Genomic DNA, 16,827 nt, shown 5'->3' with positions numbered 1-16,827 from the left:
GGACACTCTCTAATAGCCTGATATCTTTCTTATATTGTGGTGCCCCAAACTGCACACAATATTCAAAGTGAGGCCACACCAGTGCAGAGCAGAGCAAGACAATCCCCTCCCTTGACTGGCTGCTGATGCTTTGCCTGATACTCCCTAGGACATGGTTGGCCCTCCTGGCTGCCAGGGCACTGCTGACTCATATTCTGCTTGCTGTCAACCAGGATCCCCAGACCCCTTTCCATGGCATTGCCTTCCAGCATCTCATTCCTCCAGTCTGTAGGAAAATCCAGGGTTGCAGAATACGGCACTTCCCCAAGTTGAACTTCATGTGGTTGATGATTGCCCAGCCTTCTAATTTGTCGAGGTCTCTCTGCAGGGCCTTCCTGCCTTTAAGGGAGTCAAGAGCTCCTCCTAGTTCTATGTCATCTGCAAACTTGCTTAGTATCCTTTCCAGTCCTGTGTCCAAGTCACTTATGAAGATGTTGAAGAGCACAGGGACTAAGATTGAGCCCTGCAGAACCCCTCCAGTGGCAGGTCAGCAGTCTGATGGTACCTCATTCACTATTACCCCATTACGATTTCTGTGCTTGACCCATGAGCCCATTGCTTACCTACAACATGATGTGTTTATCCAGCTGTGGATAAAAATTTTGTCCAGAAGGATCCTGTGAAAGACAGTAGTGAAAGCTTTACTGAAATCCAAAAAGATTACATCAACAGGCTTCCCTTGATCAACTAGGTGATCAAGGAAATCAGGTTTGATAAGCAGGTCTTTCCTCTCATGAAGCTGTGCTGGCTGCGACCAGTGACTGCGTTGTCTTTCAGGTGTTTTTAAATACTTCCTGGAACAATCTTCTCCATTACTTTTTACCAGGCACTGAAGTGAGACTGACAGGCCTGTAGTTTCCAGGGTCCTCCTTCTTGCCCTTCTTGATAATTGTGACTGCATTCGCCAGCTTCCAGTCAGCTGGAACCTCTATGGATTCCCCAAGACCTCTTGAAAATCATTGAGAGAGGGTTTGAGATGACATCAGCAGCTCTTTGAGGATTCTGGGATGAATCCCATCAGGCCCCATAGGGATCCAGCTGGAGCAGCAGATCCCACACAGTTTCAGGGTTGACTGGGAGCTGATCATTCTCACAGTCATGGTCCTCCAGCTCAGGGCAGTGATACCCCCGTGGTCCATCATCTGCATTGAAGACAGAGGCAAAGAAAGCATTAAACACCTCTGCCTTGTCTCTGTCCCTGTTTGTGAGGTGACCATCCTAATCCTGTAACAGGCCAATGGTATTTCTATACTACCCAAGGTAAACAATATACTTGAAAAACTCTTTCTATTGTCCCCCACATTTCTGGCAGCTTCAACTCCAGCTGAGGTTTGGCTGCACGAATTTTCTCCCTACAGCTGCAAGCAGCATCTCTGAATTCTTCCCATGTCATTTGACCGCAGGTTCCACTGCACATACATCTTCTTTTTTTGCCTTATTTCCAAGAGGAGATTCCTGTTCAGTTAAGCAGACTTCTGCCTTGTTTTCTTGAGTTCCAACATTTGGGAATTCCCTGAGCAGCCTGAAGTCTGCTCTCCTCATGTCCAGACTTGAGGTTTTGATGGCACTTTTCCTCCTGTCAACGCAGATTTTAAACTTGATCACCTTGTAGTTGCTGTAGCCCAGACAGCGACAATCACCACTTTGCTCACGAGGTTGCAATAACAACATTGGAAAAAACAAATAAGGAATCTGTGGATCCCCCCAATACACACTATTAAATATTCAGGATAATAGAAGGAAGAGTGGAACTAAAAATCAAAATGCTTTGAGAAGTTAATTCTGTTTCTGATTCATCCACAGTGACACTACAGAAAGCATTGCTTTTTTTTTTTCCCCCATTAGTAAAAGATGTTGCTAAGGGTACCCAGCCAAACAAACAGGCAAGAGAAGGGGGGGGGGGAGTGGAACAAACAAGCAAAAATGGCTGGAAATAAAAAAAAATCACAAGGTATGCAGAGGATGCTTCCATCTGAGAAGATTGACACAAAAGCTGCTTTGCAAACAACTAGAAATCTTTTAAAAGGTAGACAGCCTTTTAAAGACAACAGTAAACTGAAGACATAATGTTAAAACATTCAAGGATGTGTCTATTAACAGAACAGCTGTGCCCAGTAATACTCATACAACAAGGCTTCACATTACTATAGCACTACCAGCATGAAAATGTCAAGAAATTTGTCAATATTCATTAACTAATGACATATCACACTCATCTAGCACTACCACTGCCTAAGTCAGAAATCACAATGAGGAAGGCTCCTGGGAATTCCCCAGTTGTCAGTAGAGCCAGAATTAGTGAGGGGTCAGTGGGGCATGAGTAGAGAACAAGAGCTAGGCACAACCTGTGCATGTGAAAAGGATCCAGGAAAATTCACTTTCTAGTCCTGTGCTTCAGTCAGAAAATCTATCTTCTTCCTATGCACTGCTCACTTCCATAAATTATAATCTAGTACAATGAGGGGTATCCGAGCGGATTTTCTAATAGTAATCTCTGCCTTGAAAGCTACCTAGAGAATTACATCTTTTCCAATGGCTAATTATGCCCTCTTAAATATTTGCACTTTTTTTTCCAAGCTTTTGACCTTAATGTATTTTCATCTGATATCTCAAGGATATTTCTATTATGAAACTATTATTCATATACAGATATTAATAAACCACAATCATTTATAAGGCTGATTGCCTTTCGCTAATACTAAGTCAGATGTTCTCCTGGAGTTCTCCAACAACTTAAGGGTTGGTTTAATCCACAGCACCAGACTACAGCTTTTCCAAAGCAAAATCCCCTAAAGCACATACAGTGTGCAGGTGAGGTTCCTCAGCACCAGCTGTCTTTGCTTACTGGACCTGCTGCTGTCCCACTGCACTACTTGTGCAATGTGGACCAATCACCCTGTATGTGGCCAAAACTAAATTGACCAAATTGCCCAGATTACCCTAGACCAACATCTTTTTTAACAGTGTTTTGCCCTCTGCAAACTTTGAGCAACACTTTGAAATTTCCTCACAAAACAGTTTTTATTTTGTGCCTTCATTGAAACAGAGAAGTTCCCTTGTTGAAAATAGAAGTTGTGGATGCCCCGACTCTGGCAGTGTTCTCAGCTAGGTTGGATAGGGCTTTGACTAACCTCATCTAGTGACAGGTGTTCCTGTCCACATCAGGGTGGTTGGAACTAGATAATTTTTAAGGTCTCTTCCAATCCAAAACATTCTATGAAATATTTTCTCTACTCTCAATAGTGAAACATGCTTCTTCCATTTTTTCACTTTTGTATTCTTGTTATTTTCAACTTTCTAGTTGCAGCAGGCTCACTTAGAAGAAATATATAAAGCAAGCATGTGTCTCGTTTGTCAGATTTTACAAATACTTCAGGTCTTCGTATACCAAAACATTCAGCCTCCAGCTATCTTTATATTAAACAAGCCATTATGGAATTTTTAAAAAGTGATTCAGGTAAAAGATGACACCCTCTTCTCTACCCACAGAAGAATAATCTCAAAAAAAGCTCCTGTGTATGAGTTCAACCATCTTTACTGTTTTCCAAACTCATATGCTTTTGCAGGAAAAATTCTATTGAAAGGTGCCAGGGCAACGCTTTAATAACCTGAGTAAAACACACAGAAATCTACACTGAATGCAAATTTGAGAAACAAAGATAATTTGGATATAGCAATACTTTTCAGAGCAAAAGTTAAATAAAGTTTCAGGTCTGAAAGGAAAGATTTTGAGGGGACAGTATGGGTATAAGAGCCTGCCCTGGTTCCAGCCAGGACAGGTTTAATTTTTGTAGTAGTCAAGAAGGGGCATGGCTAGGACCCAGAGGTTATTCTATACCACCTCATGTCATTTTCTGGGGAGGGGAAGGCCTACCTTTCATGGTCAGCATAGAATGATAGAGGGAGCGGTTGGGTACTGCATATTGTTGGGGGATTTCCGTGTGAATCATTCATTTCCTGTACCCTCTGTCATTAGTATTGTTGCTGTTATTGTGCCTTTTCTTATCTCACTGTTGTTTCCAGTAATTTGTTCTTATCTCAAACCATGATTTTCAGCTTTTGTGCCTCCAATTCTCCTCTCCATCCCTCTCCATGCTTCCACAGGGGCACATGGTTTGGAGAGTCTCAGTGGGAGCACTAACTTGGGGTGTACTATTCCTAAACCAGGACAGAGCCAAGCAGTCTCTCTCCAAAACTAACTTCTTGATAAATGACATTAGCTCTGTGCTAATAGCATCTTCATTACAGAGAAGAACACTTGAATATGAATGGAGGGGGGGTGTGCACACAGGTATATATACACGAATATATTCATTATAGAATGAAGCCTAAGTTTTTCACAGTACTTCTTCAGACTCAAAGAAAGCGGTTGTTCTCCAAAGAAAAAAACAAGTTACTTCAAAGGTAATTAAAAAAACTGCAGCTTTGTGATTCACTTCTTTCACACAGATTTTGTGGCAGTTTGACTTACTTTGAAGTGAGAATAAGCTGCAGAAATTGAAGGCTCTTAAATTGTACTGAATTATGCTTTTGACTTTTGTACTATCTGAAAACAATTTTGCAACCAAAACCATGAAATTAATCCAAGTTTCCTAAACTATTCAACACTGAGAAAATAGTCAGAAACTTCTCCAACATCTGAAGATTTCACTGTTCTGGCTATGCTTCTCCTCCCTGCTCAGGACAATATGTGCAAACCTTCCTGCCACTCACAAGAGCTGTGGATGTGATGGAGCTGGTAGCTGCAGGTTCTACGGAGACCTCCCAACAATCTCTGCCTTCAGCAGACCCTCTAAGTGAGAGGAGCAAGGGCTATCCATGAAGCACACATGAAGGGAGCTACCACACAGGACAGACAGTGCAGTCTTGGTCAGAACTGTCACCAGCTGAGAAGGTGCAGAGAACATGGAGGGACAGTGATGAGCATAGAGCCTGGACAAAAGGATATAGAGAGCAAAAAATAAAACAGATGTCAATGAGAAGGAAACAAGCAAGAGGGAAAAGAGCAGGGACTATCAGCCAGTAGAAAGCCCATCCTTCAAAAGGACCAAAGAGTTTCCTCCTGAACCACTCATGGAGTGGTAACTGAAACTTTATGTTGAAGGGAAATAGTGTGGAAACACATAACTAACAGTGCTGCAGCCTGTGGACTACACCTTACAGCAAAGCTGAATTTGCCTTCCAGCCTGAGTCAAGCCAGAGCAGGTACCACACCATCTTTATAGCAACGCTGCGAGCAGTTCAGCTCAGCCAGTGGTGAATTCTTCCTCCATTTCCCCCTGCTTTCAGGACAAGGAAGGCTCCAAGACAAGCAATATTACTTCAAGTTTTCTTCATAAGCATTTACTTTGTTACATTCTGCAGAAAGGATGGGTTTGCCAGCAGACTGCAAGAAATCCTTCACCAGGATGGAGGAGGCCCATGTGTCTTCTTTAGCCTTCACATTGCCTTATAAACCAACCCAAACACAAAGCAAAACATGACACAGACAGGGGAGGTTCCTCTACCTCATAGGCTGACACATCTAGATCAACTAAGATAACAAAGTTGTTGTTTCAAATACATGCCATCAACAGAATGGAAAATCAACTTTCCTGTTCTGTTTACCAAGCAATAGTGAAGATTGCTGAAACCAAACAATCATGTTCTTTTATTACTATTTTATTTTAATTAAGTACTTCCAGAACAGGGTAATATCCTTCAAAGGTAGAAAACGACTTAGAGAAGTTATTTTGCTATTTCAACTTGACAGTCATTTTAGGATGAACAGAACAGCTCTGTTATGAGGATGGGAGGGAAGAAGGGATGGGGGAGAAAAGAAAGAGCGAGGGAAAACAGAAGCAAAATAAGCTTTCATCAAATAGGAAATAATGTCAATGTTCTCATTTACCAGATAGGATAAGATTCATGGCTTAATGCTCATGAGTGTCAATGACTTTTCAAGCATCTATGAACTCAGACAATGCAGAAGAGTGAAAGCACTTTGTATCAGCTCTTTATTTCACCTGTACTATTTCTTTATGTTCCCACTGACTGCTTTTTCTAACATACCAGTGTCAACAGTTCCATGAAGGTAAAAGGAACAGGCTACAAAAACTTTACCAATCAATGTATCCACAGAGTTTTCTTAATTCCAATATTATAATTCAGAAGTTATAGGAGAAATAAGAAAAAAAAAAAGGTGTTAGTGACTGCATTCCTAATGATTCTAGTGGTACATATCTCTTCAACAGAACAAATACTTCCTCAAGGTAGGCTGTTTTAATACTAATATGACACTGTAAATGAATACGGTGTCAAGAACTGTAACTTTCGTAATGTGAGTCATTCTCCAGAGCCATAAACTGTGGGGAGAAATGCAAAAGACTGAAAAATGAGGACTGGGAAGAAGAGAAGCCAAAAAAGGAAACTGCATGAGAGATGTGGGATGTGTAGACAAGGTAAGGAAACAATATAAAAAGAAGAATGAGTGATAAGAAAGCAAAACTCAAGATAAAAGTGGTCATAAAAAAAGAAAGCAGCAGAAACTAGGGCCTAAATCCAGAAAAGCTCTTATGTTCTTAATTTCAAGTATGTTACTAAATATATGAAGCACACTAGAAATAAAGTTAGCGATACATGTTGAAAGACAGAAATTTACAATCAAGGAAAGAAAAGTAAAAAATCAAAGAGCAATAATATACAAAGAAAGAAGAAAAGAGTTTGGCAGAAGACTACAGTGAAACTAAACACAGGATGTGAGCCATCCTTTTCATAGGGTGCTTTCTTCTGGGTTTTCAGTGTTAAAGAATCTGTGGATACCTTAAAAATCATACAAAGTAATTTCTCAAATCAAAATGTGCTAGAATCAACTTAGGGAAATTACACATAATTTGATAAAAGAAGAAGAGATAATAATTTAACAAAAAAAGTTTACAATCACGGAGATGCAACTGATTAACAATTTGACTGCAACAAGTTGTAAATGTTTGAAGTTCAAATCATATATATATATATGATTTCTCATTTTAAAGGGGCAGTTTCACAGGTATGAAAGCAACAAGAATTAAAATCAATTGAGAGCAAACATTTGCCTAGAGAGTATGAAAGGTAATTGAAAAAATTTTAAGCATACTTTACTGGCTCCTGGCAAAAATGTAAGCTATTATTTGAAGCAGATCTTCAAAAAAACCCTCAAGCTGCTGCTTTAATGAGCACAATAAAAGACAAAATATAACTCTGACAGACTGAATGTAAAAATGCAATAAGCCAAGCCAAAAAAAAAAAAAAAAAGTTTGAGAAGTAACTTGCAAGGGTTTGGGTTTTTTTTATGTTAGGGTACTAAGGGTGAGGGCCAACCATGATGAGTTGGAAAAGGATTTCACAATATAAAGGATGGGAAGAAATAGCAGCTGGGACTCAATAAAGATTTGAAGATTGAAGAGTATATTAAACAAATTATGGCTAAAATTTTGACTCACTTAGACCAAAAAAAACCCCAAAACAAACAAACAAAAAAACCCCCCACAAATATGAGAGGAAAGCTGAATAGTCCTTATAAATACCTTAGGCATAAACATCAAGACCTAAAAGCTATTTAAGACAAAGAAAGAAAGTTAGCACTGCAAATAAATTTACTATGGAAATTACAAGCTTCTCATCTGACAGAGCAGTGAAGCTCTAGATCAGCCTGTTCATGAGAGGAAAAACAGCCTAACTGGGCTTTGAGATAAATGTGGATAAGCACCGTGAACAAATTACATGATCTGGTTGCTATGACAGCTCAGTACTGGGTTAGCCATCCAACCTAGACTTGATTCAACAAATGAGACTATTGCAAAAACTTACCAGAATGAATCAGATACACTATGGGTTGTGTCTTTGCAGAAGCAAGTCCTAATGCATTATCTATACAGAAATAAGTTTCTGCTTAATTCAAAATGTTTCTGCTTCTCTTTAGATCAAGAGAGGTGAACTGCTTTGTGTGCAGGAAGCCCTGAAGTCACATACACTAGACTTCAATCACTAGAGACATAATTAGATTGAAAGGGGTTTTCTTGAGAGAAAGAACGTTCCACTTATATCCAAAATGTCTGTTTCTCCCTCTGATTATGTTTCTATAACAGCAGAGGTGACTCTCAAGCCTGAAAGTCCAGCCTTAGGAAAGTTATTTCTCTTGTCAGAGCAGATACAGTGCTGAGACAAATTAGTGACTGGCTAGTGAGCTAGACCAGGGAAGGAAATTGGTTAATAAAAATAATCTGTATCTATGTTATCGGCTTTGTACACAGTAGTACTGAGGTTTTATTGGCCTGGTTTGTAGAGCAGCTGGGATGTACAAAAACCAAATTCCTTTTGGGGTAAACTGAAATCCCTGCTCCAAAAGTGTGCCAAACACAAACTGACTCCCCACAGGGATGTTAGGCTCTGAACATAAGACTGGTTCTTTGGGCACTCTCAAGCTATGTGCCTGGCATTATATGCCAACTAGAACAACAGGCCCTCACTGTCCCACCACAGACATTTACAGGGATGGACGCCAATGTCTGGAAATCTACCAGGAAGGCCATGCCAGGAGATCAATGCATAACAGGCATGGTCCTACCCCACTCCTGATATCCAAAAGGGAGGACTTAAGCCAACCCAGTATTAAGCAGAACCAGAAGACACACTATTTTACATTGGCAGCAGGTTGGGTTGGAAGGTTGGCTAACACCAACGCATCTGATATGGGCTCAATTCATAACATATACATTTACCCAGCACAAAAATTTTACCTTGAACATAATGAGATGTACAATGTTTTGTCTGGTTTTCAATCCTTTAAGTTATCAAAGATCAAATTTGCCAAACAGTTTGTCTTACTTGCCTTAGTGTAATCCCTGAGGGGGGAAAAAATTAGTTGCTTTTGTCTACTGCTTGTTTAAAAGAGAAAAAATATCATAATTGACTCAACATCTAATTCATGAAGTTTCTTGAGTCTCTCTTGACTCAGCTTTCTCTGGATTTTTCTGTTTCATTTTTAAAGGCATTTCTACAAGTACGTCCTTCACGTTGCTAGGTTTCAAGAGAAAAGAAATAAAGGAAGAAAACAAATCAATATTTTTTTAAAAGACAGGTTTTTGTCAAAAGTGCAAAAGGAATTATGGAAGTAATCTTCTGTTACATATGTGTCAACCTTCCTTTTTCTCTAAATTTATTTTTCCATTGTTTGTGATGGACACTGTGCATACAAAACTGTGCCAGTGAGCATGAGTAATGTGGTGGGTTCACCTTGGCTGAACTCCTGGTGCCCACCCAGCCGCTCTCCCAGCGGTGCCCTTCCCAGACGGACAAGGGAGAGAGTAAGGTGGGAAAAGAAAACACCACAAATCGTGGGTTGCGATAACGCAGTTTATATTTATGCAAAAAGAAAGCAAAACCAGCATCCGCGTGCACAAAGCAGAAGCTCGCAGTTAAATCTCTACTTTCCATAAGCAGCGATGGTCGGCCACTTCTCTGAGAGGCAGGGCTTCAACACACGTAATGGTGGTCAGCAGGCAGCCATCAGAGATAAGGAGTGCCTCCACTCCTGCTCCTTGCCTCAGCTTTCATATCTGGGTTGATGTCGTATGGTATGGAATATCCCCTTGGTCAGTGTGGGTCAGCTGGCCTACTTGTGTCCCCTCTCAGGATCTCGCCCTGGATTGAAAAATGAATGTTGCAGTGCTGTGCTCAGCAGTAGCCAAAACATAGGTGTGTTATCAACACTCCTCTAGCTACCAATGCAGAGCACGGCATTGTGAGGGCTGCTATGGGGAAATAAGTTCTGGCTCAGCCAGACCCACCACAAGTAAACACTTTATTAAGAGAAAGACTATCCAATAAAAAATTAGCTTTTAATGAAATAATTATGAGCTCACTCGATTCATATGACAAAATCTGATTTAATTTCATTTTCCAATGCCCTCCAGCTTTAAAGTCTGTGCATGTATATGTATGAGCAAGCTTTTGTGCATCTAGCAACTAGGCATTAGCATGTTTTATCTCCAACATTCTGTCAGGACAGGAAAAGTGTGATAGGAGGAGAGGGTCAACTTGCTGCTCACCAGTCCCATCTCCCTCCTCAACACACTTCCTGGAAAGGGCTCAAAGGGCTGGCTGTGCATGTGTGACCAAAATGGTGGGAAAAATCTAGTTTACTTAAGAGGCTGCATGAGGTTAGGTATAAAGGAAAGCACATTGGGCCCCCTTGCTCTCTTTTTTTTCTCTTTATCTTTCATTCTCATTGTTTACCCCAGGTCCGGACCATTCACACAGCAGACCAACAGGGGATCTAAGGACTGATGATATTCTTTGTTCTCTCTCTCCCTTTTCTGTCTTTATTTTTCTCCTCCCTTGCTTTGCCTGGGCAAAGCATGGCTTTCACTCTGTACTCTACCTACTGAAGTAGGGAGTGGGAGTGGGGAGCTTGTGGAAGTGTTTTGTGGCTTGTGAACCAGCACCCTTGAGAAGTTTGTTGTGGGATGAGAACTTACTGCCATGTACTATACAAAATCCAAGAGCTTGTTAGCCACCATTTTTTAGAAAGAATTTAAGGGCTTGTTAGTCAACTGTCTAAAACGGGCTGGTTGCCGGAGTTAAGGCAACTAACTCTGGCACAAGAGTTTCCTGACTCATGGTCTGGCATCTTCACAGATATTCACAGAATGTTCTGAGTTGGAAGGGACCCACAAAGATCATCAAGCCCAACTCTTAAGTGAATGGCCTGTATGGAGATTGAACCCACAACCTTGGCATGATTAGCACCATGCTCTAACCAACTGAGCCAACCCACTCCCCCAACTGGTCATTGTTCAGCCTGGTGAGAATTTACAACAAACATTGCACCCCTACCAATGGGTCATGGCACCGGTACACCAACATATACAGAAATATCATCAGAAGGCAGTCATGTTTGTTACAAAGCAACTGCTCAAGTGGATATTGCAACACATATGACAAATTAGGACAAGAAACAAACCCACAAGATATGTGCCCAGCTTAAATTACAATAAGTGTAGGTTGACAGAACAATCAGACTGGCTGGGACAGTGTCACTTCTTTCTCTTGTGCCATCGGCCTTCTAATGAGCACATGAAATTAAGAGTTCAGGGTTGCTTTCATATCTGAAGGTGTCCAAGCAAGATATCAATGCCTGTACAGAAAGCACCCTCCAGATAAAGACAGAGGAGGATAATACAAGCAGAAATTGAATGATTTCTTGGGATAGTGGGGATACAGCTTGGCAACAGTTGTGGATATATTTGCCTACCGGCCTCAGCACAGTCTGAGATTAATGGTATTTTGGAATGAATAAGCAGGTTGTTGATTTATAACAATATAACAACATGAACCCACAAATACCATTCAAGTCCATCACCTCAAAATTGGTGATGCTAATAAAATGAGACCCAGCTATGAAATGCGTCCCACTGTATAACTGCAAAACAAAATCTCAATTACCTTATTTGTGAAAGCAGAACCAGTTTATCTCCACTTGAAGAATACAGGAGGCAAAACTATAGGCAGTTACACGTAAGTTACCCACCAAGCTCCAGAGAACAAACAAAATCTAAAGAAGATTTAGTTTTCTGTTTGTTTGGATTTCAAACCAAGTGCTTCGAAAAAATTCAGATCTGACCAATTTTGGCTTTATGGTGCTTATGTTTAGCTGCCATAGACGATATAAGGACTGAATAGACAGTTACAATAGTCCCCAAGCTAATTTAGCAAATCTAACCCGTAACTGCTGTGCTATTGAAAGCCATAAAAACTGTCAATGAAAGCTATTTAGAAATGAATAGACACAAAACTAGTAGTTCTATATAGAATTGTAATTAGACTCTTTAAAAAACAAAATATTTGAAACGTATCTACATAATTCCAGCCTTGTTTCATTGCAGATTATTCTCCTTTAACTATTCCATTTCTTAAAATAACCAAACACAAATTATATTTTTAGTATCTATAGAACTTTGCACTAAAACTATCGTTTCTATCTGCACATTAATAAAAATATAGAAAAATACCACAAAAAATATTTTCAAGATCAAATATTACTTACACTTTAAAAAATATGCAAGTTTTATCATTTAGATTTTAGACCGTACTTCAGTGGTGAACTGACAATATTCTGGTTTTTTGTCTGCAGTAAGTAATTGTCTTGTTCAGGAAAAGATACTGTGTCTAAATTCCAATTACACTATTGAGCCAGAAATGGAAATAGCCATCTGAGTCACTGAGTCCTTCCTACCAAACCTTCAACTCCTGCAGCCAACTCCCTGAGACTGTTGTAAATAGGGACATGTCTTAGCCTACCCCTCTATTGGAAGACTGCACCCATCTACATTTCCAGCTCCAGTCTGAATTTATTAACGGTCACACCTGTTTGGTTCTATGTTGGCAATAACTTTCAGGACAAGTGTTCAAGTCTCATAAAGATAAACAAAATTTTAGCAGAACCATCACCTATACCATTATGGAAGAAAAAGATTTTAAATAATCTTTTTGAAACACAAGTTAAGATATTAGTTTTTGCCATTTTTATTTAAAATTATATCCATATGATAGTGTGAAAGATATTAAATGAAAACTCTACACTTTTCCTGTGCATTTTATGCTGTTATATATATATATAAAAAAATTTTAAAATTCTATTTTCTCTTTTCACTACTTTTGTACTTTCATTTCCTACTAAATGATCTCGTGTTTCCTTGCCACTCATCAGGCCTCAAGAGTACAACTCCACATACTGTGTATGAGACTGGGGCTTAATGCTTTTCCATAGCCTCTCAAGTTTTCTCCCAGGAGGTTTACTTCTTCCTTCCTTCCTTCCTTCCTTCCTTCCATAAACCCTGGCATGGCCTGTGCAAGCTCCTGCACTGCTTCCTCAGCTTCTGGAGATTCCACAGTGAGATTCAAGTAGAGCAGCAAGACATGTGCAGGAACTCAGTCCACATTGGCTCTGTCTCGTCACTTTCTACTTACACTTCTCCCACAGTACTCTCATTAATTTTATTCTTAATTTTCTCATTCTCTTTCCCCCAGTGTCTCCCCCTACCACTGTGCTACACTGTGGTGCCTCAGGAGGCAGCAGAAAAAAGACATGGGATTAGAGACTGCTGCCAGAAGTAACTTCGAGTAGCTGAGAGAAAGAGGTGAAAGAAGTCCTACACACAGTCCGCTATCGCTTGCTCGGAGGTGACATTTCAGGTGGCATGTATTAGGCAATGCCAGCAAGACAAGCACGGCCATCGCTCCAAACAAATGGTTAATAACTGAATAATAACTGAACTGAGGCAGCAAAACGACAAGGTCTAAAATACAAGAGTGGAAGTCCAAGATTAAAGTCTACACATGACTTCCGATTTCCCCCTAAAGTAGTGGTGCTGTCTACCACTCCAAATGGTGGCGGGGAAATTCTCAGAGACTAACAGGATTGCTGTGGCTGGGAAAGACCTCAGGGCCCCCATCATCTAGTACAATCCTCTGCTCAAGCAGGGTCACCCACAGCAGGTTACTCAGAGTCATAGTTGAGTCCAATTGAGTTCTGAAAACCTCTGACAGTGGACACTCCACAACCTCTCTGGAAACCTGCACCACTGGTTGACTGTCCTCACAGTACAGTTTTTTACTGAATGTATTCCCTCTTTTTATTATGTTATGTTCTTTTTCAGAAACAAAGATGACAGATGAGCATGAATGAAGCAAATAAGCCAGTAGACAAAACAAAACAAAACCATACAACCATGCAAAGAAGAGACAGAAGTGATAAAACAGATCCTCTAATTTTAGTCATTGTATTTTACCAAGTGCCATTCTCTGGTTACCACAGAAATTGGCACAATTCTTAAGCTGGAGACTTGTGCTCACAAGTCCAAGCATTAAGTTGTGGGAAGCAACAGGGAACCCAGCTCTGAGGTGCAGTCTCAAAATTCCCATTATGTGTGCAACAGTACTGTGTAAACTCATGAAGCAAAGGCAAATAGGCCACACTGGGTTAGTAATGGGATTATAATCTAATGAATAAACTTCTTTTTTTTTAAATCAGTATAAACGACCTTCAGTTTTGCACTTGCTTCACTTTATCATCAAAACCAACCACGCAAACCTTTAAACAAAAGTTCTGAAAGACTGGCTCATAAGTTTCATCCAGTTTGCACAAGGATTGCTTTTTCTAATTGTTTTCTGTTTCTGAGTCAGATATTTACACATAGATTCTGTTGCGCTTCTGACACTGCAGCAATTCAACAAACACAGAATTTGGGACTTCTCTTTTTCAGCACCAGTGATGATGGGAGGAACTGTGCCAAACACCTAACATGCCCTTTGGTAACCATTAAGTAAAATTTCTCTGTTCAAAAGTAATGTGGGGCAGGGGGGAAAGAGAAGAAAGATTTCCAACAGTCCTTCATTTAATGCCTGGTCATTAGGATATAGATCAGCAACACAAAGAAAATAAAGAAAAGTGCAGTAATGGCCTCGGCACCTTAAAGTGATGTGATATGGGGTCCAGGCTATAGGTCATGAAAGGAAATCAGAAGATTCCAGCTTATTTCATTACACCTTTTTTCCAAGGCATATCACTTAGGGACACAAATTTAAAATAAGCTTAGAAATACTTAAAAGATAACTCCAAAATGTAAAATGAGACTCCAAAGGAAGCACACGTAGTTTATAAGAATGAAAAATAAAAACAAATAAAATAAAAACAAAAGCCAAACCCCCACAATTAAACAGAAATTAAGTAAAACATACCTATTTCCTACTATGGGGGAAAATGATTTCTGAAAAATCATTTTTATCCAATTAAAAAAATATATAGTTAAATTAGACAAAACCATTACTCAGTAGTAATTACCAGGTAAATTTTAACAACTGAGTTCTGAGCCTGTGTTAAAAAATAGATAAGACTCTTACTTTGTACCAGGAAGCACCCCTACGATAAAATTATAAATCTCACTAAATACATTATTTCAACATCATACGCTCTAAGTATTGCTCAGCACCAGCTGAGATCAAAATACAGTATTTCCCTTCATTCATACCAGAAAAATAATACACTGCCTTCGGTACATGACTGCCCTTTAATTGAAAGAAGTCCTTTCCCCATTATGTCTCAGCCAATTGGTAAAAGCATCAGCTTGTGAGTGCAGATAATCTTGTTTACTATTTTCCTTATACCTAAATGATCGGTTTTGACTAAGGAGCTGGGGGAGGAGGAGGGGGTCATATCATTCTTTCTCAACGGCAGCACAGGATTTTTGGCACTGTCTATAGCACATGTTAAATAAAGTACTACTACACCTGAAATATTCACCTTAAAACATACTTTAATCAACACTTGCAATGCCTTTGGTCTGTTTTCTGTCACTTTTTTAGGCTTCTTAACGACACTGCAGGACACAGGAAAAAGGGAACATAGTAAGAAAGTAACATTTGAAAGAGGAAAAAATAAATCCGAACCAAAACACCTAACTTCTAAGCATTTCCACAGGTATTCCTAGGTGTGCCCAGCAAAGGTTCAGGGTAAAAGCAGCATTTAAAATTGAGTGTGAGGGACAGAAACTGCAAAAACCAAGAGGTTTTTTCTGACTTACATTGCTCCCAGCAGGCTGTTGCCATTCCCTCTGCGGGGCTCTCACTGGCCAGGGGGATCACATGACACCGGGAACCAAAATAGAAAAGTCTTGGGAGCAAGGAAGCTGAACCAGAAACACATTTACCAGAAAAGACATATTGCAGGCACAATAACACACCCTTAGGAGCAAAAGGTGATAAACTTAGATGGGAACTTAGGCTGTGCTGAAAAATGGATAATGCCTTGAACTTTGCAATCCGGCATCGGCTACCCTTTCAATACACGGGAAGTGTTCTCTGCCATAAATCTCAGCCCATGTCTGTACATAAGTAAACCTGTTAACTGCTCTAGTAAATCTCAATAAATTACCAGACCTTAAAAGTATATAAGATTTATGAAATTTAAAAATAAATCTATCGCAGTTTAAAAATAAACTCCCACCATTGGAACCACTTTCATTTTCAGGCTAAGGTTTCTAGTAGTTTGTTTGTAGAGAGGAAGCAATTTTTTAAAAAGCATATGCTCTTAAGATAATCGGGCAAGCTGTAAACACATTTTGAAGATTGCTTTCAACTTTATCATAAGTAAAAAATATGGTTGCATACTTTGTAAAACATGCACCATAAAACTGCAGTTATAAAAAGAGAGAAGGTGTAAAGAATCTGAAGCAAAAGCTGAACAGATGAGTTAGTGACCAAATGCAAGTTCTGTATGACAATAAAATATATTCTGATTTTAAGGTTTCTGTTTAGTTATCCCTCTTAGAACAGCAGCTCTTCCTGCTTTGTAAAGCTTATAGAAAAGAGGTTCCAGCAAAATATCAGTCTTAGGATTACAGGAGATACATGTTACAAAAGGTAACAAGCATTTTCTTGTTTCTAGTGAATGTGAGGACAGTTATTGTAGAAAGAGAGTTTACTGAAAAATGCAAACATCAGTAGAGAAACTGTGACCAAGGAAAAGAGAAATATGCTGCATATTTTAACAGGACAAGGACAGGAAACAATTTCTTGTTATAATCCTTAAATGCAATCACCCTCACCTTGCAGTCATAAGGCAAAAATATTCAAAATCCCACCCTTTCAATGCAAATGGCTCACAAGGACTTCTGGATAAACACAGGAGTAGAGACTCCAATGCAAAATCCTACATAGCAGGCTCCCACTCCACAAGAAAAATTAAAATAATATGAATATGAGCCAAGAAAC

The 16,827-nt window shown here is 39.6% G+C and overlaps 1 protein-coding gene across 1 annotated transcript in view; it reads right to left on the bottom strand.

The window, feature by feature from the left end:
- The window catches only part of ESR1 (estrogen receptor 1), a 154,414-nt gene extending 138,656 nt beyond the window's left edge, over nucleotides 1-15,758 (bottom strand). Inside the window, 1 exon segment of the mRNA XM_064649177.1 lies at nucleotides 15,639-15,758. Within this exon segment, the coding sequence (XP_064505247.1) occupies nucleotides 15,639-15,663 (25 nt within the window). The 5' untranslated portion in view covers nucleotides 15,664-15,758.
- Between the last annotated feature and the right edge of the window lie 1,069 nt (nucleotides 15,759-16,827).

Source organism: Pseudopipra pipra, chromosome 3, assembly GCF_036250125.1.
Source record: "Pseudopipra pipra isolate bDixPip1 chromosome 3, bDixPip1.hap1, whole genome shotgun sequence".
Classification (NCBI taxonomy): domain Eukaryota; kingdom Metazoa; phylum Chordata; class Aves; order Passeriformes; family Pipridae; genus Pseudopipra; species Pseudopipra pipra.
This window is presented reverse-complemented; position numbering and strand designations above follow the sequence as displayed.